Source organism: Etheostoma spectabile, chromosome 9, assembly GCF_008692095.1.
Source record: "Etheostoma spectabile isolate EspeVRDwgs_2016 chromosome 9, UIUC_Espe_1.0, whole genome shotgun sequence".
Classification (NCBI taxonomy): Eukaryota; Metazoa; Chordata; class Actinopteri; order Perciformes; family Percidae; genus Etheostoma; species Etheostoma spectabile.
Window position 1 is genome coordinate 34,696,590 of NC_045741.1, and position 16,296 is coordinate 34,712,885.

Here is a 16,296-nt window from a genome sequence, read left to right on the forward strand (position 1 = left end):
AGCTTATATACAGTTGAAGGCAAAGTCTTTGAATTAAATTATACGTGCCTAAGTATTATTGTTTCATTATTTCAAAACGTGTAAAACAAGCCTCCGTTTGTGCCTCGTGTTAGATCCAATTGTAATAAATTGCCTAACTCGTATAACTCTGCTTACACATTTTTTTTTCCCTCCAGAAGCAAGACAATATTCAGGTTTAGATATTACATTTGCAACTGTATTTAAAACGACATAAAACTGGACTACCCATACCCATCATCTTTGTTAATTTATATCTTTATTGTGTAATAACACATTTTCAATCTATAAAAATTATTAGTCAACATTTACAAGATATAATACAGTTGCAAAGAAATCAGACAGTATACATACCATGCAAAACATGAATGATGCAAATATATGTAAACTGGGAAAACAGGGAGACTGCATATCCCATGCTGTGTGGTATTCTTCATTTTTTGGGGCAGTAGAGCTGGTGGATTCGTGCAGTGCCGAGCTGTTCTTCCTCCGTGGCCTGCTGTACATGGATTGTGTGGCGACAGGCCAACGATGACAGCTCCAGCAGCTCTGAGAATGTACTAGGAAAATGGAAAACACCCATGTTTGAATAAAAGTCAGCATGGTCAAAGTCAGGATGCATTTTTAGGGGATGCTGAATGTGTGCCAGGATTCAATTCTTTAAAAGTAACTAGGCTCGTTTGAGATGAACTGCGCCTCGTCTGTAAAGAGGACAAGAGCAGGCGGCAGCAGCATGGGGTGGTGACAAAAAGCTGCGGTAAAGTCGGATAGTTTCCAGAAGATTTCAGCAGCCTTCAAACTGAACAGGAAGTGACAAAAACACTGTGGTCCGATTCCAATTTAATAAAACATAATCAGACCCACATATCAGCTGGTACACAGTCTCTAGTTGTTTTAATTATGAAACAGAAGCTCTCAAAATGTTCTACATGCAATCTGTTGCTGATTTTAATTAACAACAGACTGTAGATGACCAGTGATCTGAACGGATTTGTCTCTCTGACTTCTAACGTCACTATCAGCCACACAACATGTGTTCTGTACAGAATAAGCCTTTAAAGCAGACAAATAGCAGTTATATTCTCTCTGATTCAAAAAAAGTAAAAATGTTATATAAAACGTCATCATGTTGAGTCGATTCTGAACCAATCAATGAGAGGCCGGCGTTTCCCAGCATGCTCTGGGTCTGCCTGGGTCTTGCAGTCGGTGAAAAGCAACTGCGCTGCCTGCGTCTTAGAACTGCGGCCGCCTTGCTCTCGTGAGATTATCTTTGCCTACGTGTGCACGATGTCAGAGCAAGTTGGGATCGAGTCGGACACAAATCTAACCGGCATGCAACGGGCGGCAATCGCCGGTGATCGATTCTGCGCACACCTGGCTCATCTCGAACGAGCCTACTATCTCAATGTCAAAATCCTCCAGGAAGGAATAAGAGGGAAACAAAATGTATTCAGTATCAGCACTTTCAAAAAGACAAGTTCTCTATTTATTGTATGTGCCTACCCTGACAGCTGCTGGCTGATGTTCTTTGATGTTGTTTTCATGTCCCGAAGGCACTCTAGACAAGTGCTGTTGTCCTTCTGATCTCCCTCTGTGCACTCCATTAGCAACTTCTCACTCTCCTTCAGGCAATTCCCAGCTTTATCTAAAATGGGCAGATACAGGTAGATCTCATTATAATAACAATTAAGTTCCTGCAAAATACATAAAAACCCATTTAATGTGACATTTACAGCAGTACACACAGCTAAGGTTACATATAATGATTAAAAGATACACAATTTAAAATAAATTCTAAGAATTAACTTCTTAATAAGACCAATAATGTTCTACAGAACACCAATATCTGGAAAAACCTCGAGTTGCCAGGGTCAAGATGATCAAAACATGTACACAAAGTCCTGATGAAACTGAATAGCTGAGTTTGGAGTGTTATTCAAGTTCATAACAAGGTAGTTTTTTTTATAACTTTTAAACATAATAACAACCTAGAAATTCCTTTCTGTCCCCGTCAATGTAGAAGTTCTTGACAGGCAGCTCATGTCGGGTGGTGTCAACAGCTGTGGCGAAAGACTTGTAGTCCTTTGTGAACTGCTTGGCAGTTTCTGCCAAGGGAGTCAGAGCCGCAATCTGACGGAAAATAATGTTATTAGTAGGATGAGAATCGTTTACTCAAGCCATCTTTCCCTCAATGCACACATTTTTTTATATTTAAAAATACAATTCTAAAAAACATGTTAAGCAGCTATTCACCAGCTGTTTTGATTGTACCTTAATATGAATCAGCACAGAGGTGACCCAACAAGCCTCAACGGAGCACGAGTATGCAAGAGTAGCAAAGAGTCTCCAGTGATGAATGCCATGCAAGCAATATCACGTAAGAAACATTTTGGAGCTATACGTTTGATGCTGCTTGACAAGGAGTTAAAATGTAGGTCTACAATCGTGAGCAATGACACTGGAAAAAAGAGGCATGTACTTTCACTTGGCTATTTCAACATGCAATAAATATTTTTTTTATGACAGATTACATATCAAAAAAGGTAATAACAAAAGGAGGTGATTTCCTGACCTGTAAGTCCAGCAGCTCGTTCACTAGGCTGTCCTTCTCCATGAGGAGGTACTGACGTTTCTTCTCCTGGACCTCATTATGCAACGCCTCTTCTTCCTGCATCTCCTGCATGATCCTTGCCTCTGCCTCAGCCTTGAGCTTCGCAGTATTGCTCTCCATCTTAAGTCAAACAACAAAGAGATGAAACCAGATCAGTCAAGGTATGGCATGGCATGGGACTCGGACAAGATGTCTATTCCATACAGATCACAGTGGACAATAGAGCCCAACCAATATATCGGCCGATATTAGGCATTTACCAAATAATGTGTATCGGCATTTATAATGGCCGATCCAGTCAACCATGTTATGAGCGTTGGCGTTGTATAGTTTGTCCACCAGAGGGCGCTCTACAACGTCCCTGTTGGCAACACTGATTATTTTTTTGTTACTGTGTTTTTGTTCAAAGGACTTTAAGTTTTATATCTTAAGTTTGTATTTTTATCCATTTTATTTATCAGAACTTTAATATATTTTGATGTTACTCTGTCTTGTTGTGACAATAAAACAAATTCTTATTATATTCTTTTAGTGATAACTCATAAATAACTGCAAATAACTAATGTTAGGGAAATCTGTTTAAGTTTTATTACTCGTTTTTTTTTTTAAATATATATCGGCTAACATATCGGAATTTCGATTTTTTTTAATAACCAAATATTTGTATCGTATCAGCCTTAAAAATCCTTTAATCGGTCAAGCTCTAGTAGACAAGTCCCAAAAAACTACTAAAGATGATAGTGTTTTATTATTTTAAATGTCTTTGTAAACAAAGCCGATGCATTGGAAGCCCCTTTCAGCATTTCAGATACACTTATAGGTTTAGACTTACTCACCTTAGCTGTGAGGTAGGCCAGTAGGAATGTTTGCATCTCAATGTCCCTCTTCTCAATCTCTGGATTTCTTTCGGGCTCTACTGCATTTTCAATCATTGTTTTTTCTTGGAGAGACAGATGAAAAAATTGTTAAGGAAACACTCATTTGTAAATAACTTTCAGCATTTTAAAAGTTTAAATCAGTTTACCTTTAATTACTGAAATATCAAAACTTGGTCGAAAGAATGGTCCGTCTGAGAAAGTGGACTGTAGAATACTTTTACCAAGCAGTGAAGGGGCCGTTTCATTTGACATCATTGCTGTAGGGAAGATAACATGGATAGACATATGCAAAAGTTACATTTAGTCCTCATTTAGACTCATAGATCAGATGGGGTGGTGATGGCGCAGTGGATATGACACGTGCTTTTGGTGTGGGAGATCTGGGTTTGATTCCCACTGCGATTTTTTAACCAATGTGTCCCTGAGCAAGACACTTAACCCCTAGTTGCTACAGAGGCGTTCAATCTCTGATATATAAGAATTGTATGTCGCCTTGGATAAAAGCGTCAGCTAAATGACATGTAAAAGTAATGTAACAATGTTTTGTTACAGACTCAATCTCAACTCAGAGGGAATTAATTAAAAAAGGTATTTGCACAGCCAGGTTTTACCACAAGTTTTTGATTTAATTTCACATTAACATGACAAATGTAGTTATCTATCACGAACAACTGTGCAAATAAGAAGTACCATAATAAGTACTTACATGTTGTTAGAGCCTGTGGGGCCAGCGAGCGTCTGGGTGGAGTGTCCACTCTCGGTTTGACACCACTGGGTTTAGGTGAGGAAGGCCTCAGTGGCACAGCAATAGACTCATTTGTCAGTGAGTTACTCTGTAAATGGTTATAGGGGTGCAATGAGATACAAATGGTTAACATCAAAAATGTGACGACAGACAACTGAACTGCATAGAGACAAGGGGGACAGAATTTGACTAATCATTTAAAAATGTTACAGGACATTGGCAGTTTAGGTCCATCTCCTAAGTAAAAATACCTAACAGTTGGATTACCATGTTTGAAACGTTACACAAAAACTGAAATAGAAAAGTTGTTAAAAAAAAGAAAGAAAATTACACTACCTTCGAAAGAGATGACTTCTCAGCAGACTGCATGTAGCGAGACTTGACAATTGTCCCACTTGCTAAAGATTGATGAAAAGACATTAACAATGACAAATTTATACATTGATTAAGCTTAGTAAACTCAGTTAAGCAATTTTGGAACATATTTATATGGTGGACAGAATAGCATTGATAGAGAAATGGTTAAAAAGTTTATATGTTCTCTGCTGTGACTTCTCATCAATGGGATGCTATATTCGAGATAATTTGAGCAGCTTTTAGGTTGGCGTGTCTGTGTAAATCTTGTAGAGGAACTTTTGAAGATACTTTAGACTTCATGGGAATTGTTGACATAAGAATAACTAAGCTATATTGTTCATGCCTGATGAGTGACAGCACTACTCGTTACTCAAATCAACGAACGTTTGTTTGAACGTTAAATAACTTACGTGAACATATGCGAATACTTACGTTTAACACTTTTCTTCCCAGTTCCGCTGACGCTCGCTTTATTAGCATTGCCCCCATTCTTCGAGCTAAAAACAAAGTAGCAGTTTTAGCAGCAAATTTAATAACGCGAAGACAAAAGGAGAGCACAAACTACAAAATAAAAGTTGACTTAATTTAGAAAGCGAGCAAAACCAGCTAAGCTAACGTATAGTGTTAGCTAGCTTACAGTAGCTATGCCACTTTATTGTTACAATTCACAAGAACATAAAGGCTTGTACTTGTATTAGCTTACGGCCTAGCTACGTATTAGCCATATGCCTGATCCAACGGTGTGAAAAGGTGAAGTTTGGTTTCTGGTAAATAAAAAAAATATAAAACTTAAAACTATAGGGTGTTAGCGTTAACTAAATGTTGTCTAGCTACATTAAATTCTCTGAAAATGTTACTTGCCACACATGTGCGAATGACGTGACACCCGCTCAGAAGAAAGGAAACAATACGACGAGAATTACCTTTTAGCCTCGGTGGAGGCTTTTTTAAAACTGCTTGGCACTGTTGATGTTCTTTTCGACGCCATTGTCACAATATTTTGAGTAAACCGCCTGTGCACCAGTTTTGGTAACCGGCAGAAACAAGCAGACTTACGTTTGTTCCGCTTGTCATCTTCCCTTGATTGATGGAGGATTGCAAACAAGTTGTAGGTGCATACCGCCACCTACTGTTCAGGAGTTCCAACCCTGTAGCTTTGCCTTTCTTGTAATCCTTATCCGTTCTCTGTCATCGCTCTGGTTCCAGTTTCGTTTTTCCGCTCTTCTTCCTCTTTTTTGTACATTTGTGGCGGATTGCAAAGCAAGCATAGGTTGACATATTGGCCATGTTTGCGCAGACAAACAAGGAATTGGACTCCTGCTAATCTTTGCTTTCAGGTTACAACACCAACCAATAAAGAATACAACACAAAAATGACAAAAATATGTATTTAAAAAATTGTTATGAAAAACACTCTTAAGTATACGGTATTAACACTGCACTGGAATTTACAAAAAATATATAGGCTAGTATGCTAGCATTTGAAGAGAGGGAAGGAATGGTGCAAATATAGTCTGAGATATAAGATTTAAGTATAAATATAGTGCAGGGAAGTTCGGTGCAGTGGTCATGTATTATTTAACATTAATGTAATTGTAAGATTGAAACATACATGAGGTAGAGGAGCAGAACAGTATTTATTGACTTTGTTCAGTGTAAGGGTGGGGGCTATTTCTGAGTGTATATCTGAGTGTTCAACAGAGTGACTGCTTGACTGCTTTGTGTCGGCTGGTTTTGGCAAACAGTGCCCTGTATCGCATACCAGAGGGAAGGAGGTTGAACAGTTTGTGACCAGGCTGTGAAAAGGCCTGCAGAGACGTTTTCTGCCCTTTTTCTGACCCTGGACCGGTACAAGTCCTGGATAGAGGGAAGGTCAGCTCCAATGATACTCTCTGAAGCCCTAATTGTCCATTGCAGCCTGACCCTGTCCAGTTTGGTGGCTGTCCCAAACCAGACAGTGATGGAGGTGCATATGACTGACTGGATGATGGCTAAGTAGAAAGTGATCAGCAGCTCCTTAGGCAGATAAAACTTCCTTCGCTGTCACAAGAAGTATAACCTCTACTGGGCATTTTTCTAGACAGAGTCAATGTAGGGAGACCCTTTTAGGTCCTGTGAGATGGTTGATCCCAGGAACCTAAAGGAATCCACAGTGGACACTGTGTCGTTCTGGATAGTGAGGTGGATAGTGGGGGGACTTCTCCTAAAGTCCACTGTCATCTCCACAGTTGTCTTTGGGTTTAACTCCAGGTGGTTTGGACTGCATCACTGGACCAGCTGTTCTACCTCCCGTCTGTAAGCAGACTCATCACCATCCTGGGTCAAACCAATGACAGTAGTGTTATCTGCAAACTTCAGGAGTTTTACAGACAAGTTTGTTGAGGTGCAGTCGTTGGTGTAGAGGGAGAAGAGCAGCGAGGAGAGGACACACCCCTGTGGTGCACCAGTGCTGATGGACTGGGTTTTGGATAAGATGCTCCCAAGTCTGACATGCTTCTGCCTGTCAATCAGGATACTGACGATTCACTGACAGGTGGTGGCAGGCCCTGAAAACTGGCTGAGCTTCCGATGTGGGACTTCAGGGATGATTGTGTAAAACGCTGAGCTGAAGTCCGCCAACAGGATCCTGGCACATGTCCCTGGGGGGTTGAGGTGGTGCAGGGTATGTTGCAGTCCCATGTTGATAGCATCATCCGCAGACCGGTTTGCCCTGTAGACAAACTGAAGGGAGTCCTGTAAGGTTTATTATTACATAAATAAACACTAATATTGTCTCTAAAAGGATACTTTATAATTCTTCATTTCTTCCCTGTTTTGTTCTAGTCCATAATGGATCTGGCCGTTAACCTGCTTCCTTCAACAAAACAACTCTGGTGTTTCATTCACCCCATACTATGTTACTAAATAACTTATAATTATTTTTATTTTGTTTTTTAAATATCTTCGTTAATATTTCTCTCATTGAGGTAAACGAGGGACATAAAGATTTTATTAGAAATCCTGTCCTTTTTCTGAGACTCCAACAGAGAAGGGCTGATTGATGTATAATGGATTATTGCATTCATTTGTACAGGTGTTCATATTATTGTGTACAGAGTCTTTAGGGGCACAAATCAAAATCCTCTGCAGGAGAAAGAATGCAGCATCTGCACTGACATTGATGGCAGGGGACACCAAAAATTACAGTTGTTTTAGTAACCACTAGATGGGTGTAAGGGTCTGCAATCGCTGTCAGTGTAAACACACATTCAGTGACAATCCTTTCAAGTTAAATATACTTTCAGTCTGTACAGATTACAAAGATTATGTCTCCCTTTTGTGCAATGACTGAAAATCAATATATATTAATGTATCTATTTATATAGTTCACCATTTAGTCCCTTGTCCATGTCATGAGGTGGGTGCAGCCAATCCCAGCCAACACTGCATGGCTGGACGGCTGTGTAAACATTGAACATGTAACTAGACCATCACAGGGATAACAGAAATGCATCTAGTTCACCTAAATTGCATTATCTGTGAAACACATTACACCGGAGCACCCAGACGTAATCCACATAGTCACACAAGAGAACACGCAAACTTAAATGTTTGTTTATTTGTTGTTGCTATTTTGCTGATTTGCCGTGCATCTGCTTGCATGTGTGCTTCTTCATCCCGTATGTGTGGTGTGTGTGTGTGTGTGTGTGTGTGGTGTGTGTGTGTGTGTGTATATCTGCTTAGCAAGTTATCTTACTTGCAGTTTAATGGTTGTTTTGTGTGCACAAGTCTTAGAGAACATAATGGGTGTTGATCCCACCTGTCTTGAGCTGGTCTTGGACAACAGGAAGGACAATGTGAGGAGAGTAGGTGTGGGACTGGGCGGTAAACACTGGCCAGCAACTTCTGTACTAATTCACATCCACATACATGGGTGGATAAACCACCAGGGGTAGAGACAGAGACACTGTTGGCTTGTAGGAGGTCATCCAAAACCTTTAGCAGTGAGTTAAATATTGGCTTTATGGGAATTTCACTCTGTATTGTACAGTAGTATCACATAATAGTATTGAGATATTAATTAGATATAATTTTTTAAACCGTAATTGAATTAGATTTGTGTAAAGTGTGCGTTCTGGATCACATCCAGTTATTTAAATTAGTTTTATTCTGACCTTTCTGCTTTAATTAATTTTAACAATAAAGGTTGAACATTTAGGCTTGGCACTAAAACAAATATCTCAAAAATAGATGGCTGTATTTGTGTGTGTGTGTGTGTGTGTGTGTGTGTGTGTGCGTGCGTGCGTCCGTGCGTGCGTGCGTGTGTGCGTCCTACTCTTTCAGTCTGTGTAAAGGCCGGGTCTTATCATTGCTTGCTCGCTCTCTCTCTCTCTCTCTCTCTCTCTCTTTCTCTCTCTCTCTCTTAGTGTAATAAAAACCTTGAGGCTGTGTGTCTGCATGCTGGCTGTCCATCTATCACCACCAAGCAATGCCAGGACCAATAGCTGCTTCTGAGGTGGAAAACAATACTTATGGTGATAGGTGCAGTATATATGGACTCTTTTGGATTCAATCAGTAAAACTTGTGATTAAATAATATAAAAGTTGTATTGGTAAAGTGTGTTTTCTGTTACTTTTCTCCTGAGTGAAGGACAAGATCCATTCCAAAGCTGAGGAGCTAAAAGAGTGAGAAGTGCACGTTGAAAGACAGCACCATGAGGACACATGGAGTCGCTGAATGAAAGTCCTTGTCTCTTTTCTAAGCCCACCTCTTTTGCCGTTCTCTCTGATTCGAAACTCTGACGTCTAATGAAGGGTTTATGTGTGTCACTGTGACCTCACTGATACTCTGCTTTGCTATTTGAAGACATTTTTAGGGCGATACAAATTCAAGATGAAACAACTTAATTCATTTTCTGAATGAAGTGAAAGGAAAGTTGTTGTCAGCTCTCCTAACACATGTATACACACATGATTACACACACAGAGACAACCTACCCATGCAGCCCACACACCAGCCCGTCTCCCCTTTGCAGTAAGCTGTTACTCATCACTGCTCAGTCTGCCAGTCTGGTCCACATAGGCTTCCAGGAATGCCTCAAATACACAGTGCCTCATACAGTAAAACCAATTTCGCCAAAGTCTGTATTTGCAACATTCAGTTAAACATCTGAAGTCACACGCTGCTAACACACTAAATCAGACTATAGTGCTTTTGCTTGTGGGGTACAAGGTACGTATTGATTTGGTCAGCATTCAAGAATTGAATTTAAGAACCTTAGTATTGGCTACCCCAGCTCTCCTGAGCAGACGGGTGTATGATTTCCACTGTTTGCTCTTGCCTTGGTCGCCCTTGTAGAAAGAAGCTAAGGAAGGACCCGACCAGTCAGCCAGGGATTCCAAGTATTAAGTAGTTAAGCTTCTCTCTGTTGGCTAACTATGGTAAGCAGTGGAGCATTAGGATAGTGTTTACTTCTTACCTTCACACTATCTGGGCGGCTCTGCTGGTCATTTTGTCCCTTTTAAAATCTACAAATTAAACACTTTGGGTGTACCACGTTGTAAATGTCTTAATGATAGCTACCGAAACTTGACATGAATGCACAAATAACTATTCTCACTAAAAATCAACACTCATAAGTGCTGTTAAGTTAGTGTGTAATGTTGTGGTTACACCGGCCGCGTAAATTTGTGTCACATATACCGCTGTGAGTTTGATGAAGCGTTATGGGCAAGGAGACAGTTAACTTGTCAAAGCATAAGGATTGGAAAAAAGGGGAAATCATCTAAAACTGCAGGAAACACTGACCAATCAGAGCAGGCTGGGGGTTCTTTCGAGAGGGTTTCTTAAATAAACAGATGCTAAAACGTTTTAGGAGGACAAATACAGGTTTATTCTGACAGAAAGTTTGGGAAAATATTGTATGTGTTTTTTGCATTAAAGGTGCAATATGTAATACTGACAGCTAGTGTTTAAAATAGTTACTGCAGTACAAATTCAAAATACTGGAGAAAGTTGTCGCCCCCGCCCCCTCCTCCCCAGACTTGAAGTTCATGTTGTTTGCCAGTCTGAGACCGCAGAATCCTCAACAATGTTGCTAGATGCTAGTCTCAAATAGCTAGACGTTACTTTACAGCACGGCAGAGTTGCTAACGTTAGATGTTGGCTATGTTGACGGTCATAAAAGCCCGTGCTCAAGCGGAGCTCTGTACGTTACCCAACTGACAGACAAACCTTTTCGCCTAAGAATTACTAAAGGAACCGCTAAAAACACAACAACCTCACCGTCCTCTCCATCCAACGGACAGACACACCTCCTCAGCTTAGATTTATGGTGGGCCGCTAAAAATAACACTAATTTTAGCTACCTTGCCGTCCTCGCCACCCGACTGAACACACTTTATTGGCTTAGAATTACGGCAACAATCGCTTAACACAATGGAAACTCACGGTCCTCTCTTCCCAATTTACAACCTCCCTTTTTTGGCTTAAAATAACTCACCGTTGTCGGCTATGGCTGCTGAACAGGCTACATATTGCAAACAGCTGTGGCCCGCTTACCTGGTGCTCTAATAATGTTAGCAGTTAACAAGGTTAGCATGGCGGCGTTAGCCAGGACCAGTCAGGATCACTTCACAATTGTTTTTGAGAGTAACCAACTCAGCTCTACTCTAGCTATATAGTTCAATGTGACTATACAAATGTTGAATTGCCCATTCCTAGTAGCCGTGATAAATTAGCCTCAAGCTAATGCTTACCTGTTCAGGAGGAAATTAGCCAACTCTGCGTCTTTGGGCTCGAAGTGTCTCCATCTTTTAAATACATCTTCAATATTTACCCGGGGTTTGTTACTTCTCTGGTCACGCAATTGAAACATGCCGGTTTTTTTAAAGTTTGGTAGTCTATCTCCATTGATCCCAATTGTTTGTTTGCTGCTTCCATGGCTGAACTGACAATACAGCTGTAGCTTGCTGGGTTTACGTTTTCACAGGCATATCCGGCAACCTGGACTGGCTGTAAAACTGTACAGTTAATTCCAACACACAGGCCAAAACACAAACAGACATTCCTCCACGGAACGGAAATTTCAAAAGGAGAAAATACTGGCTCAGCATATTTCCTTAATATCTGATGACGCATTGGAGTCAGTTTTTGATTTATTACAGTTAATATATTACATATTGGATCTTTAAAGCGTGTAAACATGTTATAGTTTACAAAATACAAGTATAAACCTGACAATGCGCATTGCATGTGGGACCTTTAAATAAGTGGGATTTAGAGGTGCTAGTAGGTGAATTTTATTTTTAAAGCGCCCATATTATGATCATTTTTAGGTTCATAATTGTAGTTTGAGGTTGTACCAAAATAGGTTTACATGGTTTCATTTTCAAATAACACCATATTTTTGTTGTACTGCAAATTGCTGCAGATCCTGTTTTCACCCTGTGTTTAGGTCTCTGTTTTAACTACAGATAGTGAGACATCTCACTTCTTTTGTTGGGATTCGCACATGCGCAGTAGCCAGGTAATGATAACATCAGCTAGCTACTGTTTTTCCAACTTTGGTCAGTACAAGGCAGGATTAGCTGGGAGACTTCTTCTAAATGAGGGCACACTCGTGGAATACCTGCAGAACAGGGACATGGAAGTAGTTCTTTTCTTATTTTATTAGGTTATGGTGAAATACTGTGTGTTGTAGCAGTGTTTTGCCATTGAGAACAAGCTAGCACGCTACGGTTAGCCACCTCGTCTTGGCTAGTTACGTAGACACAAATTAACACCTCAAACTGCCTGTCCCTTTGGACCAAGCCAGGCTAGCAGTTTCCCTCTGCTCTTTGTCTAAATTAACAGTCTCTTGTCTGTATCTTTGAACTTAACTGACAAATGATTTTACCAAAATCTAATCTGCAGTTTTGTAATGATGAAAAGCATGCTCTTAAAGCAACACGCAGACTCCATCAAATGACAAAGCCTTGTTTTCCACCCTAATCCAGGTGTCGCTCACTTCCTAATTGTTTAATTGAAGTGCTTATCTTCACAGAATTTGACCTCAGCTTTGTGTTTACTCTTGTGGATAAACCTTGTAGCATCCCTGAGCTGCAGTGCTGGAGGGTGGCGGATTTACTACATGTGTCTTGGGGGCAATGGGGTGTTAATTCAGGCAGAAATGTGAAGATAATGCAGTGTATCTTCAATCACATCATGACAGGTCAAAGGTGCATCCTCCCCAATAAATGTGCAATTACAGGAGAAATTGTATTTTGTGGAGCCTGTTCCTCTAAAAGTAAAATACAGCCGTGTTGATCTCAGGCAAAGACACACACTTTTAACACAAACAATGAAATTAGAGATACTATATGCGTTTGATATATAACTTCATAACTTTCATGCATGTTAAGCATCTATGTGAATTCTTGCAAATGACAGATGAGCACCACAGAGCAAGTAAGACTGGTTGTGTGTGTATGTGTGTGTGTGTGTGTGTGTGTGTGTGTGTGTGTGTGGTGTGTGTGTATGTGTGTGTGAACCATTTGCAGTGCTTTAGCTGGGCATTGTAGCGTGCAGTGCAGGAGTGAGCAGATGCGGCCCAGGCCAGTACAGCCCCAGTACCCTGGTAATCCCTGCATTTTCAGGAGCCCTGGCCCGTACTTGATGAGCTTGAGCAAGAAAAGGTTGCACTCTCTCATCTGTTTCTCTCTCTCTCTCTCTTTCTGTCTCTCTCTTTTTGCCTCTCACTCTTTTATTCCCCTCTTTTTCTCATGCCCTCCCTCCTCCCCGTCCCATGAAGCCACTTTGCGAATGAATGGATACCAAGTGTTTACTCAGCAACTCTGCCTGTGACCTGTCCCTCCATATTTCTCTGGATTTCATCAAAAAGAGGAGAAACCTCCAGCCCAACTACCATCCTGGACCACCAGTGACTTTAGGTGTACAGCTGACTGGAAATTGGGGGCCGCTCATCCCTACAATTGTGACTTCAAATGCACCTGTATTTAACTCATTCTGTATTCATGGAAACACACAGATTCTATGATTAGCCTCTGTCACAAACACAACAGGTTTTTTTTTTGCAATGCTTTCATGGACATTTTGACACAATACACATTTACAGCACTGCAGTAATGGGTTTAAATCTCTCATAGAAGTGAAAATGAAATGTTTATTTCGAAGTGAAGGAGGAGGAAAACCTGCCTTGGCTTCACAAAACACAGTTCTAACTTACTAATAACTTAGAATTACTATAAGTTTGTTGTTTGGGTTACCAATTTCTAGACATATTTTTTAAACGACTGGTGAGGCAGCAAGCCTGAGCTAATTGCTAAGTTGAAATATGTGTAGAGATAAAATGTACCTTTTTGTTTTTTAAGATTAACAATTTTTATTTTTATAAACAAAACATACAATTTGCCACTTGAACATATCCCCCCCACCCTTTTTCATTACCACACACCCTGACAAACCCCAAGAAAAGAGGACACAGTAACCACAACTATACAACAAAATAACAAAATAGACAATGAGCCATAAGCAAAATAAAAATATGTATAAATGACAACACCATGAGCCCATCATACATGTCTCTCCCCAGCACGAAGCTTCTTAGGAGTTCAAATACTTTCCTCATTTTCTAATGCAGACATCCAATCTGGCAAACCGTTTGTGTGACATCTTTTCAAACGCCGCCACCCTAGCCATCTTACAGGCACCCTTTTATTCATCTATCCTCTTAAAGTTCTCATATTATGCTTTTTTGGATAACACACGTTATAATGCTCGCCTAGATGCTAGCCTGGCACGCCCTCATAATCTGCTTCTGACTGGCTAGTAGTCCTTACCTAGCTACTGCACATGTGCATCTCCCAACAAAGATGGAATAGAAGTGAGATGCCTCACTCGGTAGCTTGAACAGAGAGCTCAACACACAGGGTGAAAAGACGAGCTGCAGCAATGTAAAATGCAACAAAAATATGGTGTTTTTAGAAAATACAATTATGAACCTGAAAATGTGCATAATATGAGCACATTAAAATAATCTGTCGGGCTATCATTAAACTAGTATAGACCCAGCTTCTCATGTGCCTGTCTATTCCGTTGGGGGTGGCAATAGCTCAGTCCGTAGAGATTTGGGAACCGGAGGGACGCAGATTCAAGTCCACATACCGACTAACGTATGGTGGTGGATTGGTAGCTGGAGAGGTGCCAGTTCACCTCCTGGGTACTGCCAAGGAGCTCTTGAGCAAGGCACCAAACCCAATGCTCGGGGTACCTTTCCATGGGCAGACCCCTCACTCTGACATCTCTTCATTTAGTGCATGTACAGGTACTGAGTATGTGTGTGTAATTCAGGACTGTGTGTAATGTGTGTAGTAACAACAGATTGTAAATTGTAATTTCCCCTTGTGGGACTAATACTTTATTATTAAGATTGATACATCTCCTAGAACAAATAATCTTGGGCTGAATGGAACCTGGCTTATCGTGTATCCAAGTCCAAAATTCCTGGACCTTATCACAGGACCATAGGACATGAAGTAACTGACCATCATCTGTCATACATTTCCAACAATTTGCTGTGTCTTTCAAACCAAGTCTAAAAAATCTGGAGGAAGTCCAATAGAAGCGATGCATAATATTAAACTGGATGAGACGCACTCTCATATCGCGTGATTTAGTTCAAATATTCCTACAGATTCTGTCCCACTCCTCATCCCCCAGTGTAATAGTCCGATCCCTTTCCCATGTTTTTTTTAGGGCTGACCAGGCTTCATCACCCAGGTTCTGCATAAGCATTGAACAATACCCTGAAGCTTTAGGATCTTTTCCATAATTCAACAACACCTTATCTAAACATTCTGATGCATTCAGGCTGAAAAACTGGATCCAAAAATCCCCACCAACAGATGGCGAAGTTGCAAATATCTTAAAAAATTGAGACCTTGGGATTCCAAATTGCTGTATCACATCCTCAAGGCATTTCAATATGCCACTGAGATGCAGATCCCCCAGTGTGACAATTCCCTTTCCCAACCAATCCTTCTAAAAAAGGGGAGATCTACCAATACATAACACTTTGATTTCACTCAATCCTTGATCAGGTATTTAAATATGGATTTAGTTCAAACAGCCAGGCCACTTTGGTCCCAACGACATTTAAGTGCGAGATTATCCCCCTCAGTCCATGGCTGACAGAACGAGGACTATAACTTGTAAATGTCAATTTCTTTCTCCAAAATACAAATCAAGGTATCAGCGGGATTTCTGAGAATGTATCTTTATAAACAGTACATATTTGTGTTTGGGTGTATAGAGCAAAAATGAGGATGAGAGGATAGCCAACCAGGCCCAGCAGTGAAATAGCAGAAATATGGCATTTTTAATCCTCTTTCATTTTAATGTATAGGTCTTGCTAATGTGGCAGGTCAGCAGCATCTGCATGGTCAATGATGATGTCAATATCAGCCATTTTGAAATCATTGTAATACAGGGTGGAGCTGAAGCAAGGTGTTACCTGTATATAAAAAAACCTATTGGTAAATGGATGTACAGTCTCTGTGACAAGTGTACAGGGAGCGCAGAGGTGCAGAGATGTATACAGAGGCTCTGGTGGGGTGGTGGAGTGGGTTTAGGAGGAGAGGGGATTAGCAAGAGGCCGCAGGCCCCGAGGCAGAGGGCCCGTTTCCTGGCCTGAGCCCCTGTTTGTCCT

General features: G+C 40.6%; 1 protein-coding gene across 1 annotated transcript; it reads right to left on the reverse strand.

The window, feature by feature from the left end:
* Positions 1-258: 258 nt before the first annotated feature.
* On the reverse strand, positions 259-5,676 carry haus8 (HAUS augmin like complex subunit 8). Its single transcript, XM_032526895.1, has 10 exons — positions 5,533-5,676; positions 5,042-5,106; positions 4,589-4,650; positions 4,214-4,340; positions 3,654-3,764; positions 3,466-3,569; positions 2,591-2,749; positions 2,007-2,148; positions 1,522-1,663; positions 259-578 (listed from the first exon to the last, which is right to left on the reverse strand). Exons 1-10 carry the CDS (start codon positions 5,595-5,597, stop codon positions 452-454), a joined length of 1,104 nt encoding a protein of 367 aa, XP_032382786.1. The 5' UTR covers positions 5,598-5,676; the 3' UTR covers positions 259-451.
* Positions 5,677-16,296: the final 10,620 nt, after the last annotated feature.